Raw genomic sequence first — 23602 nt, forward strand, 5'->3', positions numbered from 1 at the left:
GTTGTTTTTCATTTCTAATAAATTTGCAAAGATTTCAAACAAACTTATTTCACCTTGTCATTATGGGATATTGTTTGTAGAATTTTGACGAAAATAATGAATTTAATCCATTTGGGAATAATGCTGCAACATAACAAAATGTGGAAAAAGTGAAGCGCTGTGAATACTTTCCGGATGCACTGTAAGAGAATATCCAGGTGTTAAAACATGCCCGTGGCAATTATCTGGGGTTCACAGATCAACCTGCTCCACGAAACCAAGCTCTGTGTGATAGTTCTGTGAAAATACACAGTTAATGTAGCAGCTTGAATATTTGCTTCTAAATATCCATGTGTGAAGGTGTGTGTGTGTGTGTGTGTGTGTGTGCGCGTGTGAGAGGTCCTGTATTTATTTAACTGACCCACAACTTGCACATGGTGTGCTACAGCAGTGATGACTTGGTGAGAGGAAAAACTTACAATTAGTAGCTCTCTGAACCTCTGAATAGTTTCCTTCATCTTTTTGTATTGCATCTTCAGAATACAGTAAGCCTCCCGCTCTTGTTCTGTCTCCTAAAACACAGCAGAAGAGGTTGCAACCTTGAGAGCTTAATGTTCGCGTCTACAATGGGCCTCTTCCATTCAATACAACATCTAGCATCTTATACTAAAAGTATGTACAGGTACACACTGAATAGCTTGTGGTGTAACTCCTCATTCACAATTTCTCACTTTATTTCAACTGCCTAATGCAGGGATTGACTTACCTGCTTTATAGCGTCGCAGTGCATCTCTCCATCAGAGAGCATTATCTCCAGCTCCCGCACTGAGTCTCGCAGTGTGTGCAAGTGGTACTTCAGGTCCAATATTTCATTCTTCATCTTAGCCTTGGACTGCATCGCTTCCTCATACAGGTTGTCAGCTGCAGCCAGAGAGACCTGGAAATATAACAACCAAAGTTTGTTGCCTTTATTTGCTTCTACACACACAAACACTTTTGAGGACATGGCTGAAGTTTTTCGTGGACAAACAACAAAATGTTCCTAAAACATGACTAAACAAGAATTCACACACACACACAGTCAGAGTTTACAATACCAGTCATGGTTCCTACATGAGAAAAACTTATATGGGTCGGGTAGGTATGACCTGTGGAGTAACTCATCATGTTGCATGAACATCATGAATCCTCACATTATTTCAAAAGGAACTGCTTCATGAAACGATTGTCGTACTTACCAGCATTTCATCACACTTCATGCGTGTCTCAGAGTGCTCTTCCTTCAGCTGCTGCACTGAGCCTTGCAGCGTGTTCACCTGGGACTGCAGGTCAGACTTCTCTTTCTCCAACTGAGCATTGGCCTCCATGACTTCTTTGTATTTCCTCTCAGCTTCAGCCAGACAGGCCTGCTCTCGTTTACGCTCCTAAAACACAGCCACGGAGCAAAAGAGGCTTAAATTTTAGTGCTTGCTGTTCACATCTACAGTTAACCTCTTGGGTTATGAAGATGTGTATTAAACAGACACAGATAAGGTATATAGAATCTGCTTCTGAGAACAATTTTTTTTGCTTCACAATGGCTTTATTTGGGTGAACTTTGACGTGTAAATTCACGAGTCTTGGTCTTGTGAGCGAATATAAAAACGTGTAGATGGGACTGTGGTGTCTTTTGGTTATTATTAATTAGTGCTCACTTGAGAGTTTTGCCTTTGCTCTTTTCTTACTGTTGTTTTGTTCTTACACTAAGGTTTTGTTTTAAAAATTATGGCTAATTTATGACACACAATATACTATAGTAGTCATGAGTGAGAGGTTAACATACTTTTAGTAACTCAAGGTGCTATGTGCTTGAAGTTCTAACTCTTGGTCCTAAAACAGTAGGCAGTAACTTCAATACATCTTCAAAGTACAGGAAATTTTGAGGACTTCGGACAGGACATAACATTAAACAGATTCAAGGTCCAGTTCTGTTGGCCAGACATTTGTAATGATGTTCAGAGCTGGTCTAACAGCCTGCCCTGAACATCAGTTGGTGAATTCTCCTGCCACCCCAAAAACACCACTGCGCCCCCTTCCATTAATTGAGATCACCTTCGAAGGAATTGGACTGGTTCACAAAGTTCACAAAGAGTTACAAAGGCAACTTTTTTGTGTTAGTCCTGGTAGATTACACAGTCACTCACCAAACACAAGAAAAAGTAGTTTGGGAAGAGCTCTAGTCCATTCTAGACATAGGGGGTAATCGAGGAGTCCCACAGTGACTGGTCCTTGTGCCCAAGATGGACAGGGCTTCCAGTTCTGTGTGTATTTTTGGAAAGTCAACTCCATGTCCATGTTTGATGCACATCCAAATGCACTGACAACTGCTCAACCAGTTAAGCGTAACTTGCTTCACTGAATTTTGATCCATCGCTGACTACCAGGGTTTTCCCCCATGTCTGACTTCATCTAGGTGAATGTTGATTTTGTTGGTGAATGTGTGATTTCGTGAGCCTCTCTCTCAACAGAGGCTCAGATATGGAATAAAAATGGAAGGATTGCTCATTATTAAGTAGCGCTCAGACTGAATTTTGGCTTATTGGTTTCATAAAAGGTAAAAGGTCAAACTTACATTTAGTATAGTTGTAATCATTAAACTCAATTTGTCCCTCATGCTTCTCAATTGCTCACATGCCTAAAACAGCCATGGGGAAAAAAGAGAGGTTCAAACTTCAGTGCTTCATATTTAAATCTACAACATTTTATAGTAAAAATACAGTTTTTATTTTGGTCAAGTACATATAGCCTGTGGTGTAACTCATTATGCAGAACCTTTGATTCTTTACATTATTTCTAAAGGAACTGCTAAATGTAAGTATTTTTCACTTACCGTTGTTACCGTCCTGAGCGCTCCCTGCAGATCACCCACTTTTCCGTGCAGAGTGCTCAGCTCAGCTCTCAAGTTATTCTGTGTGTCAACCGTCTCATAGTAGTCCGTTACCAAAATTTCGTACTGCCTCTCCGCTTCAGCCAGAGAAGCCTGGAAGTTCACAAATCAAAACTTGTTGGCATTATTTATTTATTTATTTTTTCTACACACACACACACACACAGTCAATGCAAGTCAAGACTCAATTCATCCTTTGTCAGAACAGATTGAAATGTTCTGGTTCTGATTTCATAAAGAGAAAGTCATACCTGAAATAAGTCTATTTCCAGATTTAAAGATTTCTCCCGCTCATTGGCGGTGGCCAACACGAACTCAAGAATGCGCTTTGTTTTCTCGTAATTCTATTCGACCAAAAATAGCATGTTGAATTAGAAATACATGATATATATGAGTCTTTACATTATTTCTAAAGGAAATGCTTAATGCAAGTTTTTCCTCACTTACCTCTGTTGCCTCAGCACACTTATTTGTCATTTCCTGCATGGAGTTTTGCAGTATGCCCATCTTGGACATCAGGTCAAAGGTCTCATTCTCCAGATGAGCATTGGACTCCATTGCCTGCTTGTATTTCCTCTCAACCTCTGCCAGAGATACCTTTTTTTTTCGTACACACGTTCAGACAGTACTTGACATTACTTGTCGGAACAAACTGAAATGCTTTGTGGAAAAAAATGGCAAAATGTCCCCAAAGAAGGTGACTAAACATGAATGCAAGGCCACACACTGTTGGATAAAGTATTTCAGGTTATGTTTTTCAGTCCTCCGTCAGCCTTCAGCCTTTACTACTTTTGACTCTTAGTTCTGTGCTATGATCGAGAAAGTGTGGTTGACTGCAGAGCGTTCAGGCCTGGAGAGTCTGAATGAACACACACTGACACATGCTGTTCACAGAGACATCCAAGTTTATTCGTGCAGAACAGGAGTATTTATACACATAGATAAGCAGCAGTGCATGGGCGGTTTCTACTTGTGCAGGGTGCTAGAAAGATTCAGACAGTTATGCCACGCACACATACCACAGTCATACCACAAAAATAAGTCTCTCAATGTATGAAAAATACAGCTATATACAAAAGCTATATACAAAAATACAGCAATATATAAAAATACAGCTGTGTCAGCTATAATAAAGGATGGCAGTTGATCAGCTTATCAGAAGAAGTAATTAAGTGAATACATTCATCATAGGTATTTGACAACACAGAGATACACAAACAGAAACTATAACCCAGTAATCCCCATATCCAAGGTGTTTTAATAGCAGTTCATAATATAAGAGAATACATGATATAAGAGAATCTCCTTCACACACAAAACATCATAACCATTGTGGTAATGTGAGAAGAAAAACTTACCTTTAGGATACTGTGACCCTTCACCTCTCCCTCGCACACCTAAAATACAACCATGGTGCAGAAGAGGTTTCAACTTTAGTATTTAATGTTCAAATCTACAATGAGCCTCAGACACAGAGCACTGTAGCAGGCATGACTTAGTGAGAGGGCTTACCTTCAGTAACTCGTCACGCGTTTTTAAAGTTGTCTTCATCTCTTCGCACTGGGACTCCAGGATTCTGTGAGCCTCCTGCTCTTGCTCCCGCTCCTAAAACACAGCGTAGAAACCAAAGAGGTTTAAACTTGAGCGCTACAATGGGCCACGTCCATTCCATTACAACTGAAACCCAGCATCCGAAACTCAAGTACATATAGCCTGAGATGTAACTCACGATCTTCACAAGTCTTCACAGTATTTCTAAAGCAGTGGTCAACAACCCTCTTCCTGGAGATCTACCTTAAGACTTTAGCTCCAACCATAATCTTGCTGACCTGATCATCTAATCATTGCTTTAAGAAGTTCTTGATCACCTAAAACAGGTGTGTTAGATTTTGGTTGGAGATGAAAACAGCAGGAAGGTAGATCTCAAGGAAGAGGGTTGGTGACCACTAGTCTAAAGGAATTTTCTCACTTACCCTCATTATCTCATTACACCTCATCCGGGTCTGAGCAAGCTCTTCGTACAACTGCTGCACTGAGTCTTCCAGTGTGTTCACTTTGGACATCAGGTAGGAGTTATTTAAATTAATATCTTCTACCTTAGTGTTGGTCTCCATATTCTCCAGCTGAGTGTTGGCCTCCATCGCCTGCTCAGCTTCAGCCAGAGAGTCCTGGAAAAACAACCAAAGCTTTATTTACTTCCATACGCATTCAGACACTTTTGAGGACTCTGCTTATTGTTTGTCTCAAAGAAAGATTACGATGTTTTTCACAGTCTAAACAAAACCAGGTGATCATACAAACAGGTTCATTTTAGATTGATTAATGAGATATGGGATGGATAGAATTATATGTATTGAGGCACTTATCAATGGAGTGAAATTAGTTGCTTATAATGTGATTGCACCTAACAGTTTGTTTTTTCCCACATTTTTTTCCATGATGGAAATGAGATATTGGGTGATGCCAGTGGGCAAATTATATTAGCAGGGGATTTGAATTAAGTGTTCAGAACAACTTTGGACAAAAGCAGCTATAAAGAACCGTTAGTGCCCAGAGACAGAGCTCACAATCCATGTGATACAGATTTGGAGGGTTTGAAGGTGATAGATATTGGGAGATTTTAAAAGAGGCAACTGGGATGTGGGGGCAGACATCCTGTTGAGGCAGGGGCTGAGGCCCAGGGATTGGTGGCTCCATCCACAAGTGCTGGCGTCCATATGGTGGAGGTTTGGCCAAGCAGAAGTGGATGTGTTCGCCTCCGAGGAGACAACACACCGCCCGCTGTGGTTCGCCCTCACTCCTCCTGCATCATTAAGGCTGGACACCATGGTGCACATGTGGCCGAGGTCACATCTATATGCTTTTCCCCTGATCTCTCTGCTCCCACAAGTTCTAGCGAGAGTTCACCAACACTGTCTAGGTCTGCTGCTAGTACTGCACATTATTGGCCAGCTCGAATATAGTTCTCAGAGACTATATCCCTGCTAGAGAGCTCTCCTTTGGAGATTCCCATCCACAGGGATTTACTGTCTCAAGCTGGAGGGTTGATTTATCGCCCTCGGCTGGAACTATGGAAACTGTGTGTCTGGCCCCTGATGGGCACCAGCTCATAGCATAGATTCTGGTCTCACAACTGAGGTTGTAGAGACCATGTAGAATGCTAGAATGCCATCCACAATGAAACTGTATGCGCTCAAGTGGCAACTTTTTGTCTCGTGGTGTGAGGAACGTCAGCTAGACACAACCAACTGCGCAATAGCTACAGTCCTGGAGTTCTTACAAGGATGTTTCTCAGCGGGATATGCTCCTCCTACAAACAGGGTCTACGTGGCCGCCATTTTGGCCAGCCATGCCCCTATTGATAGAGCCCCTGTTGGGCAACCTCCTCTAATTTTCTGTGGTCCTAGTAGTAATTTCCCTCACACTCTCCTACTCAAGCAAGTAGGAGAGTGTGAGGGAAATTGCTAATTTTTACTTTGTAATAATTTTGTTCTTGTTCTGTTCATGTTCATCAGAGGATAATGCCTAAGAAGGATATGTCATGTTACTGAGATCAGTACAGAAGACACAAACATGTTCATCTGTTCAAGGTTCGTCTGTCCAAGATCCTAAAACAAAGCCTGTTTGAACTGCCTCAAACCGCTTCTTATCGGTACACTGAAGTGTGTCATGCTCTGCTTTTCATATATATAGTAGTGGTTCAGCACAAGCACTTCAGAGCGCTCTCATTACTCTATCCTGCTTTATTCTATCCTGTATTAACCATTTTTCTGTAATAAACCTTTTTACCATCAGAGGACGAGTCTGCGAGTTTTGTCTGATTTCCACGACAATTTGGTGTCTCCTGGCTGGGCTGCGCGAGTCTTTTCAGCTTTTCTCGACAAGAAGTAAACTGGAGTCCGTGTTGCAGCCAGGCGGTTTGCACTTTGTTGTGCAGAGCGAAAGACCAATGCAGCCTTACCACTGACTGGTAGGAATCTTCAAGAATTTAGAATTAGAATTAGAATTTTATGATGTCATAGTGTATTGCTGTCTGTATGGAATGGAGTCAAACATGATATAAGAAATGCGTGTATTACATTGAGAGAGAAGTATTACATGGAGCGATTTCTTATAAGAAGGTCCAGGAACTTCACCTCTGCAATGGCAGAGATATTGGTGTTTCTTAAATCACAGCTTCAAAACTAAGATATATACCGACGGGTATATATATAGAGAGAGATAATAATGGTAAAAATATTTGCTAACGGAAAGAGTCCAGTTCGAGCAATAAATAAGTAAAGAGCGTACTTATTAAGAAGCGCAAGAGGTGCAGTATTTTTGCGGCGGGTTATTATCAAGTGGCATGCCCCAGTGACTCAATCCATCATACATTTGGCAAATTTAAAGCACAAGTAAATTTTACAGAGATAAAATAATAGTAATAATAAAAAATAGAAATTATTTTTAAAAAAGAAGGGAAGAGAAAACTGTAAGTCCTACCAAATTGCTGTTTGCGGACTCGCCCTCATAGGTAAACTCTTTTGCATTCTTAAGGTTTGCTCTATTGAACCTATAAGTCATATGATTAATGGAATGTCTAGAGATTTGGCATACATTTTGAACCTTTTCTGTGCAAATAAGTGCACGAGAATGCATATTCACTTGATTTTCATAGCACGTTAAATTGAGTAAAACTTACAGTTACAGAAGCTGTAAAAAAATAAATAAATAAATAAATATGGGAAAAACATGGAGCAAATCACATCCTGTGACACATGCTATGGTATCTACAGGGTGCTCATATGTTGGTCCTAATATCACGTTTATGCATGTTAATTATGGGGAAGAATGTTTGAACCAATATGATGTATGGGTTAAAGAATGTGGTTTCCTAGAAAAAGGTATTATTATATTAATAAGGTTTTATTCTCAGACACTTAGAACAACATAAATTTAATTTGGAAGCAAAGAAGTGCGATATTCCTAAAAGTAAAAAAAGAAGCACAGTTTTTGGCTGACTGGAAGGCATTTGCTGAATGGCAGAGCGAGGCCCTCATCTGTTTCTCAGTGTGCTAAATCGCAGAAAGCCAATCCCGACCTGGACTCCGCCCCACCGCAATGCCCACAGCCAGTAAGGAGGGAGGAACCTGTAGTTTCAGAGGCACCTCCTCACGATGAAGCGTGCCAGCCTATGCCACTCTATCTGAACCTGTCAGAACTGAGCCACCAACCCCAACCGCACTACGTGCCAGCCGTGCTAACTTCACCGGTGGCATTACATATGAGATCCCAAGTGAAGGGACCAACAACATTGCTGCCTGAGGGCTTCAGACCAACAAGAAGAGACAGTGCACGCCGTGGTAAATGCCCCAATGCTAGAAGTGGCTGGAGAAGGAGGCCCGATGCTAGTTCACAGACCCTGGACATTGGAAGACATCAGGAGCAGCATTATGTATCTGCCGGTGCTCCGCGAAGTAGGGACCAAAGTTGATGCATGGCAGGGACCACGGTGAAGAAGAAGCCACGGTGGTTGGTTGCCATTCTAGATCCTTTTCGTCACTCACTCCGTGGTAAAGGTCAGCCAGAGAGCCATGTGGATGCATGCGAGCCACTGTAGGAGAGTGCCAGAGCCGAGCACTGAACTGGAGAAGACGGGACTTTGACAGGTGGACTAGAAAGTGATTCTCTATCAAGAGGCCTCTAGGAGGACCGACGCTCATGAGCGATGTTCTGCATATACACACCCACACACGTGTCACACTGCACTCAAACACACATTCTCACACCAGTTCCTTGTGGTTACACAACACAAGACACAAAGTGGTATCTAGTAGCCTACGAAATCACGGACATGTAGTTTTTGGAGAAAATGTTGACGACGGAAACTGTACTCTTAGGAGGACTGAACTTCATTAGTGTGTACTATATAGCCACATGACCAGGACAGAGGTCAGACAAGGTGACTTCACCTCTTATGCCCCAAAGCTCCCTGACCACAAACTACTGTTGCAGACTAGACACAAATCATTAGATGTTGACCTGCACATCCACTCATACATACAAACCTATTCCTAATCGTGCACCCTTCTGCTGGTATATTTGGTATCTTTTAGTAAGCCCTGTCACAGAAATAACTCACAAATCACTGGGACCGTTCCCGACAACACTGGGGGTCCGGGGGTAGAGCCTTAAGCTGGAAAGATAAACCAAAGCGCGATATTGAAGTGTATTGGGTGGAAGACTTAATGATCAATCACGCCAATCACATCATTGCAGCAAGTTCTCTAGTAGACTATTCCTGCAGATTGGATGACAATTAGTAGTCAAAAGCCCGTATGCCAAGATATTGGCCGCCTCTGTAAAGCGTTCTGTATCACCTTTGGTCATAAGAATCATTGCCAACAGTGCTACGCACACAACGTCACATGTCCCCTCGTTACGCAGACACATAATACTCATTCTATCATTGAACACATGCGGTCTGCGATACACAACCCTCCACAGACTAGCGAGACGGGGTTTTATTGGCTGAACTCAGTAATCAGGGGATGGGGCTCATGGATATGAACCGTCTGTCTGCCAATAGGTGCAGTAATTCTTCTTGTCTTGCTCATTTTGCTTTGTATTGTTTCTCTCGCTCGGAGCAGTCTCTCTGTCACGTTGCGGCAAACTCGTAACTACAGTTCCCAGAATGCAGTGCCAACTACAAACATGGCCGACGAGAACTACACTTCCCGGTCATGCAAGCGCTCACGTTCACCGGAGTACTGAGTGCTAACACCTGTGCTGCATCATAGGTTATAAAAGGCCTCGTTAACTTCAGCACCTCGTGAAGTAAATGCTCAGCAGCCTTTCCTCTGACGTTCACCAAGCCTTTGTCTATGTTTCGGATTTCTAAAGTTTTTGGAGTTATCGCTTGTTCTTGGATTATTTTTCCCTGCCAAACCCAGTCTGGATTGTTCGCCCAATCGCCTGACCTACTGCTGTCTTCCGTGTTTCGTCTTCCGCTTGATCCCCGCACTCTAGTCCTGTTCGTCCGTGCTTGCATCCAACAAGGTATCGTAACAGATTACTTTGCCTACTTTGGAGGAATCGGACGCCCCAGAGTGGCAACACCACATCCTGGAGCAGAATCGAGTGATATCTGTACAGCGGGACCGGATATCGCTTTTAACCAAGCAAGTGTCGCGCCTGTGCCCTTCCACGCTTCCGACCGCGACACCGCTCGCTCCGCCCACGTACATTCCACCTCTAGTACGCCAGTGTATGCTCAACCAGTGCCGGCTGCGCACATTCCAGCCGCGTCGTCTGCACACTATCCGCCTCTACCTACACCGGAGGGATATGCTGTAGAGCCGGAACGATGTAAGGGTTTCCTGCTACAGTGCTCATTGTTTTTTGAGAGCTACCTTGACATGCCGGAAGTCCGTGAAGTCACGCACTTCATGGAGCTCCTCACCGGACGCGCCCTGGCATGGGTTACGGCGGAGTGGAAACGAGGGGGTGGTACCAGCCCTCGCTAGCGGACTTCCTCTCCCGCTTCCTGCATGCTTTTGATCACTCCCCTGACAGCTGGGAGATCGTCCAGGAACTCATGAAGATCATGCAAGGCTCTCGTGATGCAGTGGAGTATGCCTTGGAGTTCCGCACCATCACTGCACGGAGCATGAGCCAGCTCTCAAGACTGCGTTCCGTCAGTGGCTGAATCCCGTGTTGCTGAGAGAGTTGGCATTTCGAAGTGAACAGCTCACCCTCGACGCCCTCATTGACCTTGCAATACAGCTGAACTGTCTGCTGGAACCAACCGCCCCGCGCTGCCCCTGCCACCAGAGCCAGCACCCCCAGTCGAGCCCATGCAGCTCGTGCAGACCTGGATCCGCAAGGAGGAGAGGGAGAGGCGACGGCGTGAGTCTCGCTGCTTCTACTGACCTCGTCGGTCAGTGCCCCCACAAGCCGCCACGACCAGCAGAGGGGAGGGCAGACCGACAACCTCGTCGCCAAACGTCCAGTTCAATCCAAATATACCTCATTTATTCGTGTTACCTGTTAAAATAGAGCATTCAGGCCAGTCTTTTATGCTTTCAGCGCTTATTGACTCGGGATGCAGGTGGATCAGGACCTGGTGGCCTGGATCACTGACTACCTCACTGACAGGCCGCAGTATGTCAGGCTACATGGCTGCCAGTCAGACGTCGTGGTGAGCAACACTGGCACACCCCAGGGAACTGTACTGTCACCATTTCTCTTCACACTCTACACTTCTGACCTTTGCTTTGACTCTGGAACGAGCCACTTCCAGAAGTTCTCAGATGACTCCTCTATCGTCGTCTGTAACACAGACGACAGAGAGGAGGAGTACAGAGACTTCATTGAGAGCTTCATCGGATGGTGTGACAGCAACCACCTCCAGCTCAACACAGGAAAACCAAGGAGCTGGTGGTGAACTTCAGACGCAGCAAGAGGCCCCACACCCATGTTGTAATAAGGGGTGAAGGGGTAGAGATGGTGGACACCTATAAGTTCCTGGGGGTGCACCTCAACAATAAACGGGACTGGACAGACAACACAGAGGCCCTCTACAGGAAAGGACAGAGCAGGCTGTTCTTCCTGAAGAGGCTCAGGTCCTTCAATGTGTGCACCAGGCTGCTATGGATGTTCTACCAGTCTGTGGTGGCCATTGTCATCTTCTTTGCTGGGGTGTGCTGGGGAGGTGGCATCGGGACTTGTGGCACCAACAAACTGGGCAAGCTGGTGAAGAAGGCCAGCTTGGTGGTGGGGATGGAACTGGACGGTGTGGAGGTGGTGACTGAGAGGAGGATGAGAAGGAAGCTGAAAAACATCATGGACAACCCCTTTCATCCTCTCTATGCTGAGCTGAGACAGCTCAGGAGCTCCTTCAGCCACAGACTCATCCAGCCCCGAGCCTCAAAGCGCTTTGGAGGCTCATTTGTGCCATCAGCCATCTGGTTGTAAATAATTATTATTGATTGTATTGTGTAAATAGTGTGAATATTTCTACAATACAGCATCTGTTTTGTTCTTTTATATTCCTTCGTGCTGCTATGTTGACCTAAATTTCCCCTATGGGGGATTAATAAAGTTATATCTTATCTTATCTTATCTTAACTAAGAGCATCTAAAAGGAAATGGTGTAAATCTAACAACCCGACTGACCTAACCAATTACCAAACACTTCTCTCCTCTTTTTCCAATAGCATCTCCATTGCTAAAGCCACATACTACCAAGAGAAGATTGGCAGTTCTCCCAAAACCCACTCTCTTCAAAACCTTTTCCTCTCTTCTCTGTCCCCCTCCTGCCCCTTCCCCTACCTCTCTCACTGCAGATGACTTTGCCACTTTCTTTTCCAACAAGGTTACATCAATCAGGAATCAGTTCTCAACCCCAGACATGCATAGACTGGCTCCTCCTCCATGTAACTCCCAACTGACTTCCTTCTCTCCCCTCTCAGAGACTGATGTCTCTACACTCCTCCTCTCTAGCCGCCACACAACCTGTCCTCTTGACCCTATCCCTTCTCACCTTCTTCAATCCATCTCTCCCACACTATTACCTACACTCACACACATCTTTAACACATCCCTCTCTACTGGCACATACCCTACCTCATTTAAGCAGGCCCGGGTTACCCCACTGCTTAAAAAACCATCACTTAACCCTGTTGTAGTTGACAACTACAGACCTGTTTCCCGCCTCCCTTTTCTTTCCAAAACTCTTGAAAGAGCCGTTTTTATTCCAATTTTCTCACACAGAACAACCTCCTGGACACCAAGCAGTCTGGATTCAAGAGCAGTCACTCCACGGAGACTGCTCTGTTTTCAATCACTGAAGCCTTACGACTAGCAAGAGCAACCTCTAGATCATCTGTCCTCATCCTACTCGACCTCTCTGCTGCTTTCGATACTGTGAACCATCAGATCCTCCTGTCAACTCTCTCCAGCCTGGGCATCACTGGAACGGTTCTGCGCTGTGTGGAATCCTATCTGTCTGACAGATCCTTCAAGGTATCATGGAGGGGAGGCATTTCTGAAACTCAGCAACTCACAACTGGTGTTCCACAGGGGTCAGTTCTGGGTCCACTCCTCTTTTCTATTTACACTACATCTCTAGGGCAGGTGATTGAGTCTCATGACTTCTCATGTCATTGCTATGCTGATGACACCTAGCTCTATTTGTCCTTCCAGCCTGACGATCCATCCATCTCTGCACGCATCTCTGCTTGCCTGTCGGTCTGGATGAGGGAACACCACCTTAAGCTCAACCTGGCAAAATCTGAGCTTCTCGTCATCCCAGCCTGTCTGTCAATCAACCACAACCTCACTGTACAGCTAGGCTCGACCACACTCAAGCCAACCTGGACGGCCAGGAACCTTGGGGTCATTCTTGATGACAGCTTGACCTTTACAGACCACATCTCAACAACTGCACGGTCCTGTAGGTTCATCCTGTACAACATCAAGAAAATCAGACCCTACCTCACCGAACAGGCTACACAGATACTAGTCCAGGCTCTTGTTATCTCAAAACTGGACTACTGCACCTCACTACTCTCGGGCCTCCCGGCCAGCTCCATCAAACCCCTTCAGATGATTCAGAATGCTGCAGCACACCTCTTCTTCAATCAGCCCAAGAGAACCCATGTCACACCAGTCTTCATCTCCCTCCACTGGCTTCCTGTAGCCGCCCGCATCAAATTCAAGGCCTTGATGCTCACCTACAAGATCTTGTCTGGAATAGCCTACCTCAGCTCTCTCCTGAAGGCTTACGTTCCCTCACGCAATCTGCAATCGATTAGCGACCGACGTTTAGTAGTTCCAACTCAGTATGGCTCAAGGTCCCTTTCAAGAACCTTCTAAGGAACTAACTGTTCCTCAGTGGTGGAATGAACTTCCAACCTCAATCCGGACGGCAGAATCTCTCACCATCTTCAAAAAACAGCTAAAGACCCACCTCTTCCGTGAACACCTAACCAACTCATTAAAAAAAAAAATTGCACTTACACCTCTACTCTGCGCATTTTGCTTCTTCTGGAACTCAATTAATGGATCTTGTATGGTAGCACTACCTGTACTGTTCTCTGCTTGATATATCACTTTGCTTGTATTTTCTCGTTTGTAAGTCGCTTTGGATAAAAAGCATCTGCTAAATGAATACATGTAAATGTAAGTATTCACAGCCTTTGCTCAATACTTTCTTGAAGCACCTTTGGCACCAATTACAGCCTCAAGTCTTTTTGAGTATGATGCTCCAAGCTTGGCACACCTATTTTTGGGCTGTTTCTCCCATTCTTCTTTGCAGGAGCTCTCAAGCTCCATCAGGTTGGATGGGGAGTGTTGGTGCACAGCCATTTTCAGATCTCTCCAGAGATGTTCAATCAGGTTCAAGTCTGGGCTCTGGCTGGGCCACTCAAGGACATTCAGAGAGCTGTCCTGTAGCCACTCCTTTATTATCTTGGCTGTGTGCTTAGGGTCGTTGTCCTGTTGGAAGAAGAATCTACGCCCCAGTCTGAGGTCCAGAGTGCTCTGGAGCAGGTTTTCATCAAGGATGTCTCTGTACATTGCTGCATTCACCTTTCCCTCGATCCTGACTAGTCTCCCAGTTCCTGCCACTGAAAAACATCCCCACACCATGATGCTCCCACCACCATGCTTCACTGTAGGGATGGTATTGGCCAGGTGATGACTGGTGCCTGGTTTCCTCCAGACATGATGCTTGCCATTCAGGCCAAAGAGTCCATCTTTGTTTCATCATGGTCTGAGAGTCCTTCAGGTGCCTTTTGGCAAACTCCAGGTGGGCTGTCATGTGCCTTTTACTGAGGGGTGGCTTCCGTCTGGCCACTCTACCATACAGGCCTGATTGGTGGAGTGCTGCAGAGATGGTTGTTCATCTGGAAGGTTCTCCTCTCTCCACAGAGACACGCTGGAGCGCTGTCAGAGTGACCATCGGGTTTTTGGTCACCTTCCTGACTAAGGCCCTTCTCCCTCGATCGCTCAGTTTGACCGGGCGGCCAGCTCTAGGAAGAGTCCTGCTGGTTCCAAATTTCTTCCATTTGCGAATGATGGAGGCCACTGTGCTCATTGGGACCTTCAATGCTGCAGAAATGTTTCTGTACACTCCCCCAGATCTGTGCTTTGATGCAATCCTGTCTCGGAGATCTACAGACAATTCCTTGGACTTCATGGCTTGGTTTGTGCTCTGACATGCATTGTTAACTGTGGGACATTATATAGACAGGTGTGTGCCTTTCCAAATCATGTCCAGTCAACTGAATATACCACAGGTGGACTCCCATCAAGTTGTAGAAACATCTCAAGGATGATCAGTGGAAACAGGATGCACCTGAGCTCAATTTTGAGTGTCATGGCAAAGGCTGTGAATACTTATGTACGTGTGCTTTTTTGTTTTGTTTTTTAAATAAATTTGCAAAGATTTTAAACAAACTTCTTTCATGTTGTCATTATGAGGTATTGTTTGTAGAATTTTTTGGAAAATAATTAATTTAATCCATTTTGGAATAAGGCTGTAACATAACAAAATGTGGAAAAAGTGAAGCGCTGTGAATACTTTCTGGATGCACTGTATATCCACAAAAACAGCCTTAGTGCCTTCATTATGTCTGTTTCATGAAGAATTCAGTTGAACCGTGAAAGGATTCTGAAGCTCTGCTGTATTCACAGCATAGTAATTTCTCTGTTAATTTTAGTTATCATATTTTGTCATAATAAAATGGGGGAAATGTGAGGGAAATTACTAATTTTTACTTTGTAATAATTTTGCTCTTGTTCTGTTCATGTTCATCTGAGGATAATGCCTAAGAAGGCCATATCATGTCACTGAGATCAGTACAGAATGTTTATCTGTTTACAGAGATACAAACATGTTCTTCTGTTCAAGGTTCGTATGCATATCTTCTAAGACCCTAAAACAAAGCCTGTTTGAACTGCCTCAAACCGCTTCTTATCGCTACACAGAAGTGTCATGCTCTGCCTTTCATATATATAGTAGTGGTTCAGCACAAGCACTTCAGAGCGCTCTCATTATTCGATCCTGCTTTATTCTATCCTGTATTACCCATCTTTCTGTAATAAACCTTTTTTTACCTTCAGAGGACGAGTCTGCGAGTGTTGTCAAATTTCCACGACAAGAGCTACAAGCTCTCTGTTGCCCCTTCCTGCCTTGACTTCACCCCTGGATTAGCCAAGGCCTTCCTGTATCCTAGGCCGGATTATATTCCTAAAGTGCCTACATCTGCTGCCCAGCCAGTAGTGTTGCAGGCTTTCTGCCCTCTGCCGTTCCTCATACCAGAACAAGAGAAATTGCACCGACTGTGTGCAGTAAGGGCTCTCTGTACTTACATCCACCGCTCCAGCCAGTGGTGTAAGTCAGTGCAGCTGCTGGTCAGCTTGGGTGGCGACAGTAGAGGTGACACTGGGTTGAAGCAGCGCATCTCTATTTGGATAGGGGAAGCAATCTCTATCGCTTATGAGGCACGCTGTCTTGCTACGCCTCTGGGCATAACGGCTCATTCCACTAGGGGGATCACCTCTTCGAAGGCTTTGTCCAAAGTTGTATCCTTACAGGATGTGTGTGTTGTGGCGGGGTGGTCTACGCCGCACACATTCATTCGATTTTACAGCCTGGATATACATTCCCGCCCTGGCTCGAGTTTTGAACAGGCTATACCCTCAGTATGACGGAGTGGGTATTCTCGTTCCCACAGCGTTCAGCTAACGCAACGTGGAGTTAATAATAATAATAATAGTAATAAACAACTTTATTTTATAAAGCGCCTTTAAAAGAAGTTTCTCAAAGCGCTGTACACAAAATAAGCAGTACACAGAAAAATAAAACATATAAAAGTTAATAAGAACAACAACATTAATAATAATAATAATTATTATTATTATTATAAAATAATAATTAATTAGCAGTCAAATGCAAGTTTTAAAAAGTGTGTCTTAAGTAGAGCTTTAAAAATGTCAAAGGTCTGAGCTTCCCTGAGTGCAGGAAGAGGAGAGTTCCAAAGTGAAGGAGCATAGACAGAAAAAGCCGCGTCACCCATAGATTTTAGGTGGGTTTGTGGAACAGTTAACAAATTGCACTGTGAGGAGTGTATTCTGTGATTTGGGGTGTAAGGGATTAATAAACCAGATAAGTAATGCAGAGCCAAGCTATGTAGTGCCTTGTATGTCAACATCATGATCTCAAAATCGATACGGAACCTGACCGGGAGTCAATGTAAGGACTTCAAAACAGGAGTAATATGTTCACATTTCCTGGTACCTGTCAGGATGCTGGCAGCAGAGTTTTGAACATATTGCAGTTTGTTGTTTGTCGATTTAGAAACTCCGGCTAAAACGGCGTTACAGTAATCCAGCTGAGTGACAACAAATGAGTTTATCAGCCACAGAGAAATTTAGCATTGGGCACAGTCTAGCTATATTTCTGAGGTGAAAAAAGGATGCCTTCACAGTGCTCTGAACAAAAAAATCAAATGTAAGGCTGGTATCGAAAATTACTCCAAGGTTCCTCATCTTACTTTGGGTCTCTAAAACAGAGCCATCAACAGAGACAGTGGACCAGCTTTGCGAAATTGATGACGGAAGCTTATAAGCATAACTTCGGTTTTCCCGCTGTTCAGGCACAGAAAGTTATTGGTCATCCATGTTTTTATCTCAGAAAAACCTTCAGAAAGAAAACAAACATCAAGGTTTTCACCAGATTTTGAGTGAATGTAGATTTGGGTATTGTCAGCATAAAAATGATCATGGAGGCCGAGCGATCGCAGCAGATGCCCAAGTGGAGATAGATCAATATTGAAGAGTAGAGGGCCTAAAACTGAACCCTGAGGAACACCAGTGAACACAGAGCGTGTCAGACCTGTAGCCACCCATAGAAATAAACTGGGAACGGTCAGTAAAATACGATTTAAACCAGTTTAAAACTGTCCCAGACATACCAAAAACACTTTCAAGGCAGGTAAGTAAAAGACCATGATCCACAGTATCGAAAGCAGCTCTAAGATCAAGAAGAATAAGAAAGGATGTAGCACCAGAATCAGAGGCCATCAACAAGTCATTGGTACATTCAAAAGCTGGCATGTAGTGTACCTTAGGGCCATGGTCATTGAGTGCACACACTCACAAGGACAAGGTGTTGAATCTCTGTAGCGCACTGTGAGCACAAAGTCGGACAATCCACACACGCAGCCGAACCGAGGCGTTGATTCTGCGTTGCACGCTGCAGGTTATTCCAAATGGAGATCAGAAATAAAAACAATAGTGCAAAATATATTAAATGGCACCACCACATCGCAATCATAAGGGCACTAAAAACAATACAACTTTAAAAAATTGCAGTTATTTAAAACAATATGACTTAAAATAACAAACGAAAACAAACAAAACGGTAACAGGAACGGCAGCAAAACGTGCCAGCCTATCCTGTCATCGGAACCTTTGAAAGGGAACATCCGGGTTATGCATGTAACCCTGTTCCCTGAGAAGGACATTTTCACTTAGGGGTGTACTCACTTTTGTTGCCAGCAGTTTAGACATTAATGGCTGTGTGTTGAGTTATTTTGAGGGGACAGCAAATTTACACTGTTCTACAAGCTGTACACTCACTACTTTACATTGTAGCAAAGTGTCATTTCTTCAGTGTTGAAGAAAAGTTATAATCAAATATTTACAAAAATGTGAGGGGTGTACTCACTTTTGTGAGATACTGTATATTGTCACGTTTCAAAGGTAGATGCGGAAGCAATCGCCAATTTTAAACGTTTTATTATATAAACCAACAAAACACAAAAGATACAAAAACTAATGCAAAACACTGTGGTACAGACTAAACATACACTAACAGGACCAAAACACGGTAACATGGACAACAGTAGTCTAAGACAAACGTAAGACAGGGAAGCAGTGCAAAACAATGGCTATATATAAGGGTGCTCGTTAACAGAAACGTGATTCAGGTGCAGGTGGTCATGTGACATATTGTAGTACAGTGCAGTGGCTGATGGGAACTGAAGTCCAGAGTTACCTCCTTGATATATGTATATGTGTGTATGTGTGTGTGTGTGTGTGTGTGTGTGTGTGTGTGTGTGTGTATATGTGTGTGTGTATGTGTGTGTGTATGTGTGTATAAAACTCTGCACTAATGTTTTGTTTTGTTTGGGAGTTTTTTTTATATAAAAATATCTTTATATATTTATTGTTCTTGAATTGATTGTATTCACAATTTCATATGTGATCGTGGTTTGGGGAGTACCTCAGGGACGGCTCAGTCACCGCGTGTGACGCTGAGTGCATCCTCATCAGACCTCAAGCTTAGATCCGGCAAAGACATATTCAGTCTGCATTGGGTCTGAATATAAAATAGGTGAGTACTTTAAAAAATAATCACATGAACCTGCATGAACAAAAATGAGCTAATTATCATTATATATATATATTTATTAGGGATGCACCGAAATGAAAATTCTTGGCCGAAGCCGAATATAATGAAAAACATAGCCAAAGGCCGAATACCGAACACATTTTTTCGCATTTTTTCCATTTATTTTGCCATTTTTTTCACCATTGCATAAATTAAATAGCCAAAATGTGCTTTTTACTATTTTGTCTTTCTTTTCAAAGAAAAAAAATCAATTACAAAAACAACAATTTCAAAATATATATTTAACACTGAAAATTTTTTTTCATTCCAGGCATAGGCTACCAACAAGGCACAATATAACTTTAAATAAATAAATGAGTAAAATAAAAATATTTTTATGTGGTCATCTTTGAGCCTCCCTTGAATAGCCGATCTTAGGCCTATAACTGACTGCTGAAAGAATGGAACACTCTGGAGCCTACAACAAAATGTGCATTAAAAAGTGCATTGACAAGAGTGCGAAAAATGGTTCTATTGGGTTCTATACGGCTGATTATATTAGGGATATACCGCTCGCGTCCCTGTACACCTTGCGGAGTAGATATAGGATAGTATTGTATAGTATTGTATAGTATAGGATAGGATATAGGATTGTATAGTAGATATAGGATAGTTAGATACGTTGTTAATGTTATGTTCCTTGACAGATTTAGTTAGTTTAAACTATAGATTAGTTCATTTAGTCCCCGCTGGTTTCTCCGCTCCCAATTCATAGTACTTCGATTCCTGCTTTGTCCCGTTTATGCCTGTTTGCCAATCATCTGACCCTTTGCCGGTCTTGACTACGTTTTTTGGATTACGATTTGGATTTGTCTGCCTGCCCTTAAATAAATACGTCTTTACCTGCTTCCGTACTCTACTCCCTTACGTCTCGCGACATGACAGAATACTCCGGAACAGAAACAAAACAAATGCACGTGTCCACAGTAAACAATGTCACGGTTGTCAACATCCGAAGAGCATGCGCTCGCTGAGCACTCGTGCACATAGCACTCTCATCTCTCCGAGTGCACTGCCGGAAGTAGAGGTCGTCTCTGGGTGCTAGGCTATTTGGTCACGTTATCAAACACGTCATTGTTCGGTCAAATTTATTCGGCCTTTTCACTTATTCAGCCGAACACCTAAAGTGCTTTTTTTGCTATTTTCGGCTGAATAATTTCGGTTGTTGAACATTCGGTGCATCCGTTATATATATATATATATATATATATATATATATATATATATATATATATATATATATATATATATATATATATATGTATGTATGTATGTATATACACACACACACATACTATAGGCTATATTAATTTCCCACTAATACAAAAGTCTAATTATTTCTACTACAGAGAGAGAGAGAGAGAGAGAGAGAGAGAGAGAAAGAAAGAGACAGAGAGATGGTGTACCTTGGGTGAGAGTTGTTCTCTCCAAATTGCCATGACCCTTTGTAATAAAATAATAAACTCATAAAATTTTGCATTGTAGCACTGAACTCAATCAAACTCGCGATTAAACACAGTTAAACTCCCTGTCTGTTAGACAAATTCAATTAAACACTGAAACTCGTTTCTGTTCAGAACACATTCCAGAACTCATTACATCAACCTTCCAGGCTTTAAAAAAAATTACTATTACTACTGCTTTATTCTCCTCCCATACTTAACACACCAACACAAAAATATGTTTCTATACGAATCACATCTACATAAAAAAATAAAAATATAAGTGCTTTAACACAGAGCTTGTTCTTTTGCCACTCTGTGAACTAAATTCAACGGATCGATTAGACAAAATATTTTCAGCTGTCCTAATCAAACAAACACTTAAATGAATATAAAAGTATTCATATATTGACTTATACTATAAGTATTATATTATTGTTGCAATAAAATCAGTTACAATAAAAGCATTTTTTTAAACAGTTTAAACAGATTCTAAATAGAAAGATGTCTTTTTGCTGATTCATTATAATTATGTACTCTTCCTTACACATATTAAAAATTATTAAAGCAGTATTTTAAGTGCAGCACAAGTTTTAAGGTTCAATGTATCTTGTCACAAAAGCAGGCCATTCATTTGTTAACAAGAGCACATTTTATATGGTGAGGAGACTTTTTTTTATGTGATTGGATTTTAATTATGAGCCACTAAGTCGTAATATAATGTTCGAGCCTGAGAGGCTAAATTAAATTTGGCCCACAACATGAGGTTCCTAATTTAAACACTGGGTGGCGCTGTCACATAGCAATTCACTGAGTTCAGAGAGAATGTGAGTGTTTAGTTTGTCAGGAATCAGTCGCTGTAATGACTGTGTAAAAGTTAGGTAAGTCTAAGCACGTACATCTTCAAACATTTGAAGATTAAAAATAATATGCACACAGTGAGCCTCGTTTATCAAGCCAAACAGATTTATTCGTAAAAGCTTTGTACCAGAGTTTACAAAAGAAATTTGGTATTCATGAAAGTCCTGTAAATTCGGGGAGGAAAAAGCGTGTGTGTACATTTACGCATAAGAAGACTAACTAATGTAAACCTGGATTTGATCAACTTCAAACCATATAATGTACACGGATTACTGCACTTTTATTTATGGAATATACTAACGAGTTTAAGTTGCTTGTTTTATGTTTTATTAAATTTACAGCAGTTAGCAGATGCCCTTTTCCAGAGAGACTTATAGAAGTGCTTCATATGGTGGGCAATGGGGTACAATTACACACAATGGTGGACAATTACATACAATGGTGGACAATGGGGTACAATTGTGGACAATGGGATACAATTACGCACAATGGTAGACAATTACATACAATTGAGTACAATTATAGACAGTGGTGGACAATGGGGTACAATTGTGGACAATGGGGTACAATGATGCACGATTGTGGACAATGGGGTACAATTACGCACAATTGTGGATAATGGGGTAAAATTATGCACAATAAGTGACAATGGGGTACACAAGCACAATGGTGGACTGGCGGACAAGGACGCACAATGATGGACAATGGTGGACAAGGACACACTGGTCGACAAGAACGCACAGTGGCTTAAGGTGGACAGTGGTGGACGGATGGGATATCAAGCGCTCTCAATAGCTATCAAGGGCTTTCTAGGGCTGCCTAAAGCTGTCCACATGACAATGAAAGGATGGAAGAATGAAAACGGGGCAATTCCCAAATGCTTGGACATGTACATAGGGTGTAAGAACCATTGTTTCATATCCTAAGAATTTTACAGTGTATACAACATATGGATAAGCTGTTTAAGTGATAGGATGGAATTTATTGAAATAGTACACTTTTTTTTGCAGTCGTGTGTATAGCTGGTCTCATGTCAAGAACAATTGTTCTGGGCCTGATACGAGATCTGTTACAGACAGGAACCTTGAGATATATCCTTATGTTCAAATTTAGCCAAAATCACATTGAATTATTTTTCAATGCGGTACGGCGTTGTGGTAAGCAAATTATCCTAATTTCATATATTCCAAGTTTATTTGTTTAATGTTGAATTTGGAACTTAGATTTATAATTTCAATTGTTGTTATTTTAACATTTGATCTTTGATTTAAGTTGCTATATTGATGAATGGTATATATACATACATATACACAAAGGAAGATATCTGCAGTATAATAATGTAAGTATAGCCATAGATACTAAAACTGTAATGATAAGTGTCATTGATAACAGTAAACATATACAAAGGAGAGACACTGTTATTAGAGGTGGTATAGTGTAATTTATTAACAGTACTTGAAAATATCTTGAATTTAAGTTATATAATTCATTGTGGATAATTGGTTATGTACATCATACATAATGATTTTCATTTTTTAAAAATGTAGAAAAATACAGATATATATTTAACATAGATATAATACATGAACCTATAACCTGAACCATAATTTCTAGAAGGCTGGTGTAACAATCCCACTGCTGCACATTTCAAAGCCACATTTAAACGTCCGATCACAAGATGTGGGGCCCTAGCCGCAGGATCATCAGGAAACTGCACATCCTTTGCACATATTTTTGTGCCTCCAATTCTAATCAGGTAATGAAACACTGCAGAACTAGTTTCAATAATTACACATACTATTACCTAGGATTGCCATATTCAACTTTACTTAAAAAAGTTAAATATTTGACTACTATGTCTGTTAAAAACTTAACTAGCTAACTTATAATATAGTAATATATAATATAAGACATTACTTTACTTTCTTATTTAACAGGCAAGATGAGGAGATA

The 23602-nt window shown here is 42.2% G+C and overlaps 1 protein-coding gene across 1 annotated transcript; it reads right to left on the reverse strand.

The window, feature by feature from the left end:
• Positions 1-9: 9 nt before the first annotated feature.
• LOC108263795 (leucine-rich repeat flightless-interacting protein 1) lies at positions 10-6867 on the reverse strand. The gene is made up of 12 exons (XM_017464950.3): positions 6695-6867; positions 4879-5073; positions 4418-4510; positions 4264-4302; positions 3353-3502; positions 3157-3249; positions 2849-2998; positions 2591-2653; positions 1218-1403; positions 746-916; positions 459-551; positions 10-276 (listed from the first exon to the last, which is right to left on the reverse strand). The coding sequence occupies exons 1-12, from the start codon at positions 6695-6697 to the stop codon at positions 232-234; spliced, it is 1281 nt and encodes a 426-aa protein (XP_017320439.1). The 5' UTR covers positions 6698-6867; the 3' UTR covers positions 10-231.
• Positions 6868-23602: the final 16735 nt, after the last annotated feature.

The sequence above is a fragment of the Ictalurus punctatus genome, chromosome 1 (assembly GCF_001660625.3).
Source record: "Ictalurus punctatus breed USDA103 chromosome 1, Coco_2.0, whole genome shotgun sequence".
Taxonomy (NCBI): Eukaryota; Metazoa; Chordata; class Actinopteri; order Siluriformes; family Ictaluridae; genus Ictalurus; species Ictalurus punctatus.

What these genes read in the sequence shown, in the direction of transcription:
- LOC108263795 (XM_017464950.3), bottom strand. An exon ending in CGCGTGACGAGTTACTGAAG is followed by an intron (nt 4,303 to 4,417) that starts GTAAGCCCTCTC and finishes GTTGTATTTTAG; the next exon opens with GTGTGCGAGGGAGAGGTGAA. An exon ending in AGGGTCACAGTATCCTAAAG is followed by an intron (nt 3,503 to 4,263) that starts GTAAGTTTTTCT and finishes CGAAAAAAAAAG; the next exon opens with GTATCTCTGGCAGAGGTTGA.